We start from the raw sequence: 14237 nt of genomic DNA, 5'->3' as shown, positions 1-14237 counted from the left end.
GAGTAAAGGGCAAGCATGTATGATCGTTGGAGGTCATACACATATAAGATGCCGCTATTCTGCTACAGTTTCAACAACTCCAGAATCCAAACACCACAGTCTCATTTACTCATCTTTTCAATATGCGCTACCTCCAAAACATTGTCCTTTTGATCGGTTTCCTGGGAGCAGCTCCTGCCGTTCTTGCAGCTGCGCCATCCACTGAGAGTTCTGGAGTTGAGATTGCCCAGCCTAATGGTATGTTCTCCCCAGTACCACAACACTACACATCTCAGACTAACACCATCAGCGGCCGATGCACAGCCACCACAAGCCATCCAGCCTCAGGACGTGGAGGAGGAGGAGAATGACGACGAAGAGGATGATTTGACGGGCAATGATGGCGCCGCCGTGTTGGCTCAGCTTGAGTCCCGAGCTCGTGTTAAATGCTTGACTAGAGGCCGACCTGGCAAGAACTGCTATCACTCGCAATGCCCTGGAAATAAACAGTGCAAGGTCAACGCGCGAGGAAACTGTGTATTCAAGCTTTCTCAGAAGAAGAGGCCCTTTGGTTGCAGCCAATGTCTTTGCTACCGCTCGAGCTTGTGAGGAGTCAAGACTGGAATCTCCCTGAGTAGTGTTAGATATTACCCTATGCCCCCCCGCTCATCTATATAGGTTTTACATATTCAGTCCCTGTAGCTTCAAATATATACATCTGTTGGATATGCAAATGAACCAGCGGTCAGTTACTTGCTCTGGTAAATTGATATACTATTAGACTAGCCAGACCTCGACTGCGTCTTGTAGCTACAATTAGTCCATTTATTACTATATCAGCAGATATATCTCGTAGCTTTAATCAGTGATCATTCTTGTGCAGATTTAGCCACTTGAGTATAATAACAATCCAGATAATATAACTCAGGCGACAAGTCGGATATTTATAGTTAAATGCTACATTCTTTACTCCCCTCCTTTCTCCTTTTGTGATTATAGCGTTACAAACTGCATTGCAATTCATTGTGAGTAAAGCTCTTTTCAATTTCCACCTGTGCTGAAAGTCATTCTTAGATTACCTACACTATCCCAATTTATTTTCCTATTGTGTTAAAGATGTCTGTTGCCTCCGCCGGTAGTCGCATTGTATTTATTGTTATCAACAATACCGTGGGCGGGCTACTAACTGGTTGGTATGTCAGCCGTGCTGGGCATTACAAGTCCATCATTTACATAGCTACGACTCTTGGTGTTATGTGTTATTGCTTAGTGCGTGTTCGATGGCATGGCAGGGTCAAGCCTCTTCAACATTTCATACCTTGTACTTGGAGAGCTGGGCATAGAAGGTACCCAAAGCACTACATTCGTGCACCTTGTCGTGGCTTTGGAGGCGAAAGATATTGCTATAGCTGGAACGACATGGTTTCTCTACCAGAGCACTGGTATGCTAGTTGCAGCAAATACCTTCAATATGGTACACAACCTTGTTCTGACAGGCATATTGCAATGCTCTTTAGAATTTGTCAAGAACAAAATAGAGGTAAGTCCACATGATTTAGTTCTGTCACTATTTAGATGAATATTAGGATACATTAAGACTTTCCCCGAACACCTAAGAGGGACTGTGACTAAAGCGGTGGTCCAGAGTCTTGTTCCCACAAATGGTCCGTATTCTTCTGTTAAGTATTGACGTCCAAGATTTATAGATTGAAGCTAACTGTAGAAACTGGAATTGCGTTGGGATGTGGCCGCTTTGACTATTACGCTATTAATCCGAAAATACCGGCTTGAGAAGATGTGAACTTTGTGGGGTAAAGTGTCAGCACTTGGTTAGACGCCGCCATCCCGTCCGCTAGGGTGCGCGAGCTTAATCGTAACGTCCATAACCGTCGAACGCCTCAACGGCCGAGGTGGAAACACATTGGGGTGGCCCACGAAGCAGGTATCCTGAACATTCTAGTTGCAGAGTTTCAGAAGGCCAGTGTAATCCAGACCGCCTTTTCATGTGGGAAGGTGGTATTTAGTGCTTGAACTTTCCGGAAGCATAACGCGGCAGAGTGGCGATAGGTATGGCGATGGGCATCACACGGCAGCATGTTGATGGCACAGCATAGACCATTCTCTTGGAATCCTTCCTTTACTGCCATGTACTTTATAGAGCCTGGTTGCATCAAGGCGTCTATGGATGCAGCTGGTCCGGTACACGTAACACTTTCTGCGGTCGGGGACTCTTGGCAACGCCTGTTCCGGTCATATAGTCAGAAAATGAGGCGCTGTCACTGGTCGAACATCAGTTACGTGGGTACACGGCTCGTTTTATTAAAACAACGTGCCACAGTAAGACATGCGGCCCTTGTGCTATCACTGCATAGCTGGGGGCCTCAACGTCTTGTGAAAATTCGTTGAGAGTGTTCATGTCCCGTGGTACACCTGGTCGTCTCTGCGGCTTTTCAAAATGTATATTAAGCCAGTCCATGACCTCCGATTGAGAGTTGCATCAACCAAAAGCCTAATCTTCGCAAAAGCACAGCCTTTATTTAAATACCCACTCGTCAAACTTGCCTTGCTTAGAGTCAACATGTACTTCTCCTCCATCATTGTCCCAGCCCTGCTCTCCTCCTCCGCTTTAGGGCTTGCCGTACCCCAGTCCGAGGACTCCAAGCTCATAAAGCGCTTCGACGTCCCCGGAGCCTCCATGGAGGATGGCTTCACCATCCCTGAGGATACTCCGGACGGCATCTACCGGGTTTATATTGGCGAGGATGGCGTCGCACATCATACCAAGGTGGACATGAACCTTGAGTCACCACACGGCGACGCCACTTGGTCAGTCCTAGACAAGCGCCAGAGTTGGCAGATCAACTGTGAGGGGTCCTCACTTAATCGAAACAACGCCGACCTTACGGTTAGGCTCTTGAGGGATGGATGTGGCAGCGGCCACACCGTCCAACCCCGCGACCACTACTACGTTATCTCGGGTAGGGTGGCAAGTTACTTTTGCAACAATACTTCGGGACGTCTCACTTGCAGCGCCACAATTATTCGGCAGCAGATCCAGGAAAATGTCAGTAGGCGATGTGGTACCTTTAAGGCAGGCTGGTCACGAGTGAACTACTCCAATGGTCACCTTAGTGTGGGTTACCAGAATGTAAACAACCAAAACTCCTTCTGTGGCCGCAATCACTGAATGAGGAAGTAAATTGAAGGGATGAATGTGTTGCTTAGTTGGGTGCAGGTATTTGAGCTCTGGCTTGGTACTAATGCTGAAGCTATGTTAGCCTAAAACGCCCTGACAGGGCCCTTCAGTGAGCGTTGACGATTCAGAAAAGAGACCTGAGATATAAATGCAATCCTGAACTTAGTTAGCTAAGCTATTGACTTATAACATTGCTTTGTCTAAATGAGTGCGCTTTATTCACTCGCCATTGATCGGACGTCCCACACATAGTCGAGTCAATGCCAAGCCATCTGAGACAGGAGCGAATAGAGGCCATCCTGTCTGGGCAATACTATGATCGCGAATCACAGCCTGGCCTCGAGGCGAGATAACGTACATAAAGAAATCGTTTACATAAGGGTAATCTACCTTTAGCGAGAACGAAGCATAGCAACTGTTTATTAATATGGCCCTTGGATGCATCAGTTTAAACAAGATCATTAAATTAGCTAGGTTGCATATTGTGTGCCTCAGACAGGCCCGTCATAGTGCTTGACAAGTGTGATTTAAGATGGAAACCTTATCATCAGGGAATGTTAAAACATTCCAGTATATTACAAAAGGTGCAGAATTCTCCTACAGCACATATCTGTCCCTCTAAAAGCCAGCATCAACCTCATCGACAGCATGCGTAGATCCTGGTATCTCGCCAAAAGAGCCTATGTCATCCATAACCGTGGTCAAAATACCAAAACCCCGATCCAACTCCTCATCAGTTACAGTAAGAGAAATACTGCATCGAACACGGGGCTTCTGGGGGTACACCAGGACACCCCGTTGGTAAGCCAAACGAGCGAGACGACGGGCAGTGACGCCTCCAAGTCCCTCGTTGAGAAGAATGACAATATCGCCACCACGGGCGGTGCAGTATTGGATGAAAGGATAGTTCCAAGTAGATGTTAGCTTCAACCACTTCTCTTCGATAACCCTTGCCCTGTTTATTATCTTATCGTCATTGTAAAGACTCAGGGCGGCGAGAGTGGCTGCATTTGCTGCTGGTCCCATAGCGTATGTGCTGGCTGACTGATTGGGTCTGATAAGGGTCATTGTGTCGTCGTAGCCAAGGATGTACGATGCTGGAAAGGCACCACCTGAGATAGACTTTCCGAGAACGACAATGTCTGGTTTCTCGCAGTCAAGCCACTGCGAACAGAGGAACTTGCCCGTCTTTCCTGATCCCATGCGGACTTCGTCGGCGATGAACAGGATATTATGCTCTTTACAGAGCTTGCGAACACTGGTTGCGAATTCAATTTCCTCCTGAAAGGTTCTTTTGTCAAAGGTTAGCCGTTGTGGCCTGTAATTTTGAAAGCATTTCGCGGTGCTTACCGAAGGCCCCCATGAATCGGCTCCATCATGATTGCGGCAATCCGCTTATGGTATTTGGCAATGACCTGCTCAAAATCCTCGACATGTCCATAGCGAAGCGAGTTCCCAGTTTCAGGGTTAAAGTTGATAACATTCGTACTCGTAATTCCATACTCTACCACTTATCAATAAAAATCTGGATATAGGATGAAAGGAAACATACCTTGTTGACCACAGCCAGGTGTCATAATTGGCCAGATTCCCGATGAAAGACCATGGTAGTTTTCTGAGCATCCCAGAACGAGCAGTTCAGATGCTTCAATACCTTTACGCTCGATGCCCCATTTTCGAGCAATCTTAACAGCGGCATCCGCAGCTTCAGCGCCTGAGCACATGGAGGCAACCTTGTCGTAGCCGAGCTTCTGACATAGTGTCTCAGCAAGGATAGGCCATCGGCTGTCCTGAACAGCGATGTTGGTTTGAAAGGCTTTTTGGTCAGTATTCTTCAATTGGAAAGCTGGGGAGGTGACAAACATGTTTGGATGGCGTCTACAACTGCCTTGGTAATTGTTGGGTTGCAGTGACCCAGATTGACTGTGCCCATGCTAATGGCAAAGTCGATTATCTCTTTACCATCAACATCCTTGTATGTATCAGCAAATGAACTTGAGGCGCTAGTGAAGGGGAGAAATGACGGTGAACGTAACTTACAGTAAGTGTCGAGCCCTTGGCTGAGACAATGAAGCCAGGGAGGGGTCCAAAGCCACCAGCAGAGTATGTCTTCTCCTTTTGGAGCAGAGCTTGGGTACGCTCTGAAAGCACCTCGCCCTCCATCTGAAGTTTTGCAGCTGGCATGTCTTATTTTTTACTCTTCGTTTATACTGAGTATTGAGAATTTGAAGTAATAGAGGAAACCTTTGGTTACCATTTTATAAAATATCTTGTCTCGTGATTTACGGAGTATATGCAGCCGCAATTGGTAAAATGTTCTTGTTGATCTCTGGGCTGAGAAGGGAATGCGGCACAATTGCCCATATGGGTTAGCGTAAATGAGAGGGTTACCTCTGATAAGGTTACTCAGAGTTGCGGCAAAGTTACCTAGGATGTCTTAGTCAGTACATGACGATATCGTTTCCACAAACGTGCCAATCATCTTCCTCACTTATCTTTATCATTTTGCGCGCCAACTCATGACTCTGTCTTAACAAAGACATTCCGTTCCTGCGCTAGATACAGATTATAAAACTGCCTCAGCTGGGTCCGGCTCTGTGGTGCATCGCGGACCCCTACCCACAAGCGCCAGACGTCCCGCGTGATCGGAATCTAGTACAATGCAATAACGGAACAAGGATAGACAAGCTTCGTTGGATATCTGTTACGTTAGCTGATTTACCCCATACTGTAAAGCTTATGCTATCTGTATGTTTTAGTGTTAAGCTTGGCCGATCATCCACCTGACACGCTTGTCCATAGGGAATCCTTTATCGAGGGCGGCACAATATCCTCATTAAGTTATGATCCAACCCTTATCTTGATGAAACGGATTTCGCAACAGAAGGCCGATGTGAGGACTGGGTGAAGTAATATCTATAACACAGCATGGTCCCGGGACAGAGTGGCGTGCAGAATTGACATCTTATTCAACTAAAGATGGAAACCGACAAGATGTCAGCAAAAAGTAAGTATACAAAACATACAGTGATGGACTATGAGAACCAATCTGACGATATGCTATTATCAAGGTGGCACGATCGAGAAACCCAACTGCCCCGAGTCACTATCCGACGATGCTATCAACATCAACATCAACGGCGCTTTCGAGCCTGTCCTTCGACGCGACATCAAGCCACTGGAAATCATCGCCCTAGGCTTCAACGTCTGTAATAGCTGGATAGCCTTCTCGACATCCTTAGCTATAGCCATCTCCGCCGGAGGGACAGTAACAGTTCTCTATGGAATCCTCATCGTCGCGCTGGCCTACTTCGCCATATCTATAACCCTTTCAGAGCTTGCATCTGTATACCCGACAGCAGGTGGACAGTATCACTTCACGTCTATCTTGTGTCCCGACAAGTCCAACAGGCTGGTGTCGTATATTTGTGGTCTTGCTGCGGTCTGTTCGTGGACCTTTCTCGCTGCCTCCATCACAATTCTATCGTCACAATTACTCCTCGCAGTTCCGGCTTTTTACATTGAAACCTTTGTTCCACAGGGCTGGCACTACTTTCTTGTATTTCAGGCTATCAATCTGGTCTTGTTGCTTTACAATATCTTTTGCTTGCAGAGAGCTTCCTGGACACACAGCATTGGTTGTGAGTACCCCCATACTATACATGATGATAGAAGATGGACTAACTGGATACCCAAGTCGCTCTTAGTCTTGTCATGTTCCTTATCATATTCGTTACATGCCTCGCCCTTTCTTCCAAAGCTTCCTCTGAGAGCGTATGGACTACATTCGACAACCATACAGGTTGGCCAGCAGGAGTCACATTCTTGACAGGCCTCGTTACCCCAGCGTCTATGTACGGAGGAATCGATGCTGTTCTGCATCTCGCCGAGGAATGCACATCTCCAGAACGCACTGTGCCAAGGGCTATGATGGCAATCGTTACGATAGGTTGTCTTACTGGCTTCGGGTTCGCTGTGTCCATGTGTTATTCTATTACCAATTTGGAGGCACTGATGGCTACAACGTAAGAAGCTGCCACCAACTTGACTAGGAGTCTAGGCTAACGATTTAACTATAGCATGCCGATATACGAGCTCTGGCGACAGGCAACAGGCAATAACACGGCAGCTACCGTCTTTGATATAATGCTTCATATCATCACCTTATTTGCTGTGACGGCTGTGCAGCAGACAGCATCTCGCATGACCTGGGCATTCGCACGAGACGGTGGATTACCTGGGTCATCGTACCTGGCAAGCGTCAACGTTAAGCACCAGGTCCCAGTCTGGGCTCTCGTGACCAACTCGGTAGTCATTTTTATCTGTGGTTGCATCTATCTTGGGTCTGGTGCGGCGTTCTCGGCCGTCATCGGATCAAGCCTTGTTCTGCAGATTATCTCATTTACAATCCCTGCACTTCTCCTACTGTGGCACAAACGTTCAGATAGCGTCTTGCCTCGGGACAGAGCATTCCGTGTGCCTGATGCGGTTGGATGGACTGCAAATATCTTGGTTGTTATTTTTGGTACTGTCTTTTCTGTCTTTTTCATCCTTCCTGCGGCCATTCCTGTGACTGGGAACAGTATGAGTAAGTTGCTCCCCTTGCCTATCCTTCATGGTGCTGACTTGTCATAGATTACGCGAGTGCCGTCATCGCAATTTGTGCTATCTTTGGATCGTTGAACTGGGTCTTCTACTCCAAGAAGCGTTTCGTAGGACCTCGCATTGAACAGTATCGGAGAACCTGAGTTTGTCACAGACAGGTGGTCTGTTTTCATCTGGCCATTCTTCTCCAAGGCAATGTTTAGTCGTTTCAATGATGCTTTTTCACCATTAGTATTCATTTCGTACTATCAGTAGCACTACTCTTAATATAGCTGTCATCAAATTGTCAGCCTGGGATACAATCTTCGAACCCTGTAGCTGTTGGGCGAACTGATGTCAGCAAGTATCATATAAACCCAGTATAGGCAATACATACCTTGATCTATCCACGAGATCCAAGTTGCACCAGGATTCGCATCCCTCAAACTCCAGACATGCTTCAAGCAGGACTCCAACTGTGACTCCCGCTGCGACCAGAGTCCAGGGAGATGCTTTATACATCGAATGATAACGGTCCGATCGTTTTCATCTACAGCTTCAAGGCCTGCTACATACAATGGGAAAACAATACCATTGGAGAACCTCGATTCTGGATCAATGGCACTGAGATTTGTAACAACATTTCTCACGTGAAACCGTATCTGCGGTGTTGTCCACGGGCTATCTCTCAGTCGTGTTAGAAGAAGTATGATGATTGCAGAGTCCATTGCAATGGCGAGACGCTGGATATCTGTGCGGAGATCTGGCGCCGTTGGTGATAAGGTTGGTTTGTAGTTGTGCTGTTTAGCTTTATCACGTTGTATAGATTCCCTGGCCAGGTGAAGCATTTGTTCTGATTGGTCAACAAGCTCGTCGAAATGTTGAGAAGATATTTGCACGTTATCTCCAGTGCTGCATGTGTCATGGCTTACTTGCAACACCCTAGTAGTAGTAGGAGCAGGTAGATCAACAGTTGTGTCGGAGGCTGTCATGACACAGCCTTGCTGCCGAAGCCTGACTAGCCAAGCAACTCGCCTCAACGGAGCAATGAGCTCTTCTGGAAACGCATACAGTGGGTGAACAACCCAGTCAGCGTAAGAGGGTGATAGGTTTGATGCTCTTTCATTGTCCTTGAGCTCAAGTAAAAGCTGGGTTGGCTCATTGGGAATGGATACGTATCGCTTCAAGGAACATTGTGAGCATATGTCAGACCATCTGAATATCTGCATAATGACTTGATACAACGGCGGCGTTGCTTTGTAGCTGGGGGCACTCGCAAGACACAAAGCTGCACTCCTGCTGAGTGCTAACATGTCGGCATACATGCTTGGCTTGAGTAGATAAAGCAAAGAAGCCGCACCGACGGTGCCGAGAAGTCGTTCAAATGTCTGGGGTCCCTGCCAGCGCGAAGCAGCAAGTTCATTTGCAGCTTCCAACATTAATGAAGTTATGAGGGATAAGTCTTCACGACTGCGGCCACCACCAGCTGAGTGAAAGGCCGACAAGGCGAGACACGCCAACATCATAGGTCGACTATGAACAGCCAGCACGGGAAGATTATCTGTATATGGATCGCGGTATGCCTTGTCTAGTTTTGCATCATTTGGGTCCCAACAGAGAAACACCTGAGACGCTCGATTGACGAAGTAGTCCCACAATAAGCGTCTGACTGGCGACTCAACTATATCTCTGCTTAAACCAGAGCTGAGCGGTGCTTGAATGGAATATTGAGGAGATAGGATTGACATAGACTGGTTTATGAAGTCTGGAACCTCAATGCATGAGCCAGGGCTTCCATGACTGTCTCGATGTGAATTGTGCGATGACTTTGTCAAACTCGACTCTGATGCTTCAGATTCAGAAAGTAGGGGTGATTTGGTATGAATCGAGGCGATGCTTGGTCCATCCCCCTGGAGGGAACAATCTGGGTCAGGTGGTAGCTCAGAAGACTCGTAAATGTCTTCCAAGTAACTCAACGCTGCATCGGGTGATTTTTCTGAACTGCTGTCTGTATAAACATAGCATTCTTAGTAAATCGCCTTTTTTCTCTTCACGGTTTGTTTGGAATAAAGCGAGCACTAACCTGTAGCTCTATTACGTTGTTGCCGTGGTCTCTTGATCAGTAACGACGAATCCTGGACAGTATTGACGCGAAACACCTGCAGACTACATTCCCGGTGCTTCTTCTTGCACTGAGTGCACTGTGGCTGCTTCTGGTCACACTGAAGAGATAAGTCAGTTCTAATTGGGAAGTGTGGAACTGGAGCCAAGCGTCTGCCAACCCAACCCAACGTACCTTGCGCTTCAACCGCTTACAGCGCAGACATGCCCCTTGCTTCCGTTGCAAGGAAGCAGCTCCGTCTGTCATCATGGTGTTAGATTCCAGCCAGTTCCTGTGGGGGTAGTCAAACCGCGCGTTAACTGATTAAAGGTGTCGGAGGAACTGGGCATGGGCGAGAGGCGGATTTGCCGAGACACAGAAGCCCCTGATGAATGCGAGGGGCAGCCAGGCAAGACGCTAAGCAATGGACCTATCTCTCGTCGTCGTCATAGCGTTGTGATAACCGTTACCGACCTGGAGACAAGCATATCTACCACAGTATGGTTCTGGACCCAGCCACTAGTTTCCATTCCTATTTCGTCCGAATGGGGAAAATCTGCCGCATTTTCACCAACGCCATGGACTATCCCTGGCTACCCCGACTTTCTCCATAAAATTCCGAACCCTGTTGTTATCCATAGATTACCTTTCATACAAGCGAGCAGGAGTTTGACTGCTCATGAGATGAGTGGCGAGAAGTAACCGGCTAGAATAGTGTACTTTATTTTAGAGAAGAATAGTACCGGATAACCCCGTGGTATGCACTGCATCGTATAAACTACAGTGTTTATTCATTTATTCGACTCCTCTGCCGCAGCCCACATACAAATTGTTAACTGATATCCTGTCTCTGTATATCGGTTGTGCTATAGCCAAGTTCCAAAATGAACTCCATCACTAGAGTAAGACAACATGGCCGAAAGCAATGTTATCGGCTCCAGGCATTCTACTTCCCTCGCCATCGAAATCTTCACACAGTCCCTCTCATTATTAATGGAAAAGACGTCATTACAGACGAAACGTTTCCAGTCATCGGATGCTTAGCAGGAAAGGAAATCTCCCGTTGCTCAACGGTATCTGAGCAACACGTTCTCGACGCTGTACATGCAGCAAAGACGGCCTTCCCGGGCTGGTCTGCGACAAAGCCATCCGAACGCAGGGATATCTTTCTTCGAGCTGCCGATATATTTGCCAAACGCAAGGAAGAGTTGTCTGGCTATATACAAGAAGAGATCGGCGCAAGCAAAGAGTACCAAGAGTTCATCATCGGTCTAGCCATTGAGGGCTTGAGGGATACTGCTGGGAGGATCGCTGGAGCTGTTACGGGCCAGATACCCGTATCAATTCACCCAGATACATCGGCACTTGTTCTCAAAAGACCCTATGGAGTTGTTCTTGGCATTGCACCTTGGTAAGAAATTATTTCACATAAGCTGATCGCAACTGACCTGTTCAAGGAACGCCCCTTATCACCTCGGTCTTCGATCCATAACCTTCCCACTGGCTACTGGCAACACTGCTATTCTTAAGGGACCCGAGCTCTCTCCAAGATGCTACTGGGCGTTCTCAGATGTGTTCAGGGAAGCAGGACTCCCCGATGGCGTTCTAAACACTATTTTCCACAAACCGTCTGATGCTGCAGTGGTCACAGACCAGCTGATTGCTCATCCAGATATCAAGAAAATTAACTTCACTGGCAGCTCAAAGGTTGGAAGTATTATATCTGCCACCGCCGGGAAGCACTTGAAACCTGTCCTGATGGAGCTCGGAGGAAAGGCTAGTGCCTTGGTCCTTGAGGATGCCGACTTGGACAATGCTGTTGTCCAGTGTACATTGGGGGGCTTTTTTAATGTCAGTCCTGATGCCCAAACTACGCCTTTCAACTATATTGACTCTCCAATTTTAGGCCGGCCAGATATGCATGTCGACAGAACGTATTCTCGTTCACTCATCCATTGCTGATGTATTCAAAACCAAACTCCAGAATACGATAAAGGCCATGTTTGGATCATCCGAGACGACGCCAGTCCTGGTGACGTCTGGTTCTGCCAAGAGAAACCGCGATCTTGTCAACAACGCACTTGCTCAAGGGGCCGAAGCAGTCTATAGCGACCCTCAACCGGTTGAGGGCGCAGCGACCAAGATGACGCCAGTAGTTTTGACAAACATTGACAAGAACATGGATATCTACAAGACAGAATCCTTTGGCCCCAGTGTATCACTCTTCACATTCAACGATGAGGATGAGGCATTGAAGCTGGTTAATGATACGGATTATGGACTGTCTGCCTCTATCTACACCAAGGATCTCAACAAAGCATTTTCACTGGCGGAGAAGATCGACTCTGGTGCTGTGCATATCAACTCTATGTCTATTCATGATGAGTTTGCGCTGCCCCACGGTGGAGTCAAAAGCAGCGGGTTCGGGCGGTTCAACGGCTACCAAGGTTTGGACGAGTTCCTTTACTACAAGACAGTTACGTGGATACAGTAGACGTGTCGACCCCAAACGGTGCACTTACCTGCCAAGGCATTTTTATTGCTAATTACACATGGTGATTTGCGAGGGGAGGTACCGCGACGGTAGAGGTTTGGAGCGTTTGCGTCGTTTCTCTCGCCGCGGACATTGACTTGAATCATGTTTACGTTAGAAGAGATAAAATCGAAGTGATCTGTCACACTTTTATCTAATAACGGTTGCTCTAACCAACCCCGAGTCTTTGAACAAGGTTCCCCGCAATTCGGCGAACAGTCTAGGCTTTAGTTAGGTCGATTCGTATGTTGTTGTTGTTGTGATCCCAATTGAAATGGAGACGAGACTAGTACATTTAGGGTAATTCAGCCGCATTCCACAGAACAGTCAATCATGGCCGTGGATAGATAATAGTTCATCCATGTGGCACGGGGCTGTACCTGATAGAGAGTCTCACTCATGACCCAGCCCGTAGAAGAAAGTCGAAGACAACGGAGATTTCTGAGTCCCTCTGCGCAGATGACACATACAGAAAAGTCCCACACGAAATCCAACCATGCTCACACGCGAGTAGTGAAAAACGAAATGTTCATGTTTGGATTGATGCACAAATTGTTAATCTAGATGAGGTTAACTCTGTAGAATTGTACTTAAATCCTCAGGCTAGGCAATACTACTCTCAGATATATATAGCAGCAAAAGAACAGCAGTCATTTAATGACTGTAAGACAGTTTGAGGATCCAGTTCCGTTACAGTTCTCACTGCATTCACACTCTCAATTATAGTAGACATTGGACACTGAGGGATACTATATGCATATACATCAGATGGATGATAAAATTAATAACAACAGGTTCTGCTCTTAATCTTTCCTGAAACCGTCCCATCGCTCAAACCCTTCAATGTTAAACCCCAACATGTCCAACATGCGACCCACGCTCTGATCGACCACCTCCTCGAGACTCTTAGGCCGGGTATAAAATGCTGGCACGGGTGGAAATATGACGGCGCCAGCTCTTCTTAAGAACAGCATGTTATCCAAATGTATGTCGTTGAGCGGAGTCTCACGGATCGCAAGCACAAGCTTCCTGTTCTCCTTCAGGCTGACATCTGCTGCGCGAGCGATTAGCTCATCGCCAAAGCCAATTCTGATTGCTGCTAGTGTTTTCATGCTGCAAGGCACAACTACCATGCCGTTGTGCTGGAAGGAGCCTGATGCGATTGGGGCTGACATGTCTTTTGAGGTGTAGTTGCTGTATGCCAAACTTCGTATTTGAGATTCCGTAAGTGAGCACTCATATTTCAACGTGGCAAGAGCCCATTTACTGATTATTAGGTGTGTTTCGACATCAAGTTCTTTGAGGATCTCGAGAAGTCTGATAGCGTAGGGTGTACCTGTGGCGCCAGTGATACCCACCACGATACGCTTTGGCCGAGGAGGCAGAAAGCGTACTTTGGATGCCTTAACACTCTTTGTAGAACATGCCGTCGTGTCTTGATATAAATCAGGCTGGTTTGTCTGGTCCAACGAGGTTGTTCGGAATCCTCGACAGGATTGGTTCCATGTCTGATGCAAACGAGGAGAAGTCACATTGACTACCCTTCGGACCATATGTGAACATAGTGATAGTGAGTACGGCATTTCGTGATTTGTTTAAAAGATGCTTCTTGGCGGTGTTGAATCGTGGTTCAAATATTAGACGAGATGGCAAGTGACATGCATGTAAATTAATGCTTATCTTAATGCAAAGCAATTGGACCATCAAAGCTGTAACAAGAACTCCCCACAGTCTGTTCGATGCTATCAAGTGGTTACACTAAGTTCCGCCGGCTTCCGGACTTCCGATTAAGTTCCGCTCTTGCATGCAAGACCAACGGAACGGAATGTGAGGGGAGGGTGATA

The 14237-nt window shown here is 47.1% G+C and overlaps 7 protein-coding genes across 7 annotated transcripts; 4 read left to right on the top strand and 3 right to left on the bottom strand.

Annotated features, from left to right (window-relative positions):
- Positions 1–122: 122 nt before the first annotated feature.
- FPSE_08161 (uncharacterized protein) lies at positions 123–588 on the top strand (the record flags this gene model as incomplete). Its single annotated transcript, XM_009261279.1, has 2 exons — positions 123–237; positions 290–588. The coding sequence occupies 2 exons, from the start codon at positions 123–125 to the stop codon at positions 586–588; spliced, it is 414 nt and encodes a 137-aa protein (XP_009259554.1).
- Positions 589–2557: 1969 nt separating this feature from the next.
- Positions 2558–3166, top strand: FPSE_08160 (uncharacterized protein; the record flags this gene model as incomplete). Its single annotated transcript, XM_009261278.1, has 1 exon — positions 2558–3166. The coding sequence occupies one exon, from the start codon at positions 2558–2560 to the stop codon at positions 3164–3166; it is 609 nt and encodes a 202-aa protein (XP_009259553.1).
- Positions 3167–3793: 627 nt separating this feature from the next.
- Positions 3794–5359, bottom strand: FPSE_08159 (uncharacterized protein; the record flags this gene model as incomplete). The annotated part of the gene is made up of 5 exons (XM_009261277.1): positions 3794–4466; positions 4526–4679; positions 4728–4991; positions 5039–5147; positions 5216–5359. The coding sequence occupies 5 exons, from the start codon at positions 5357–5359 to the stop codon at positions 3794–3796; spliced, it is 1344 nt and encodes a 447-aa protein (XP_009259552.1).
- Positions 5360–6169: 810 nt separating this feature from the next.
- On the top strand, positions 6170–7923 carry FPSE_08158 (uncharacterized protein; the record flags this gene model as incomplete). Its single annotated transcript, XM_009261276.1, has 5 exons — positions 6170–6182; positions 6247–6816; positions 6873–7200; positions 7255–7763; positions 7811–7923. The coding sequence occupies 5 exons, from the start codon at positions 6170–6172 to the stop codon at positions 7921–7923; spliced, it is 1533 nt and encodes a 510-aa protein (XP_009259551.1).
- A 533-nt stretch (positions 7924–8456) lies between these two features.
- On the bottom strand, positions 8457–10130 carry FPSE_08157 (uncharacterized protein; the record flags this gene model as incomplete). The annotated part of the gene is made up of 4 exons (XM_009261275.1): positions 8457–8567; positions 8692–9767; positions 9843–9981; positions 10056–10130. 4 exons carry the CDS (start codon positions 10128–10130, stop codon positions 8457–8459), a joined length of 1401 nt encoding a protein of 466 aa, XP_009259550.1.
- Positions 10131–10744: 614 nt separating this feature from the next.
- On the top strand, positions 10745–12354 carry FPSE_08156 (uncharacterized protein; the record flags this gene model as incomplete). Its single annotated transcript, XM_009261274.1, has 3 exons — positions 10745–11271; positions 11318–11711; positions 11767–12354. 3 exons carry the CDS (start codon positions 10745–10747, stop codon positions 12352–12354), a joined length of 1509 nt encoding a protein of 502 aa, XP_009259549.1.
- An 842-nt stretch (positions 12355–13196) lies between these two features.
- Positions 13197–13976, bottom strand: FPSE_08155 (uncharacterized protein; the record flags this gene model as incomplete). The annotated part of the gene is made up of 1 exon (XM_009261273.1): positions 13197–13976. One exon carries the CDS (start codon positions 13974–13976, stop codon positions 13197–13199), a length of 780 nt encoding a protein of 259 aa, XP_009259548.1.
- Positions 13977–14237: the final 261 nt, after the last annotated feature.

The sequence above is a fragment of the Fusarium pseudograminearum genome, chromosome 2, assembly GCF_000303195.2.
Source record: "Fusarium pseudograminearum CS3096 chromosome 2, whole genome shotgun sequence".
NCBI classification, from domain to species: Eukaryota; Fungi; Ascomycota; class Sordariomycetes; order Hypocreales; family Nectriaceae; genus Fusarium; species Fusarium pseudograminearum.
This window is presented reverse-complemented; position numbering and strand designations above follow the sequence as displayed.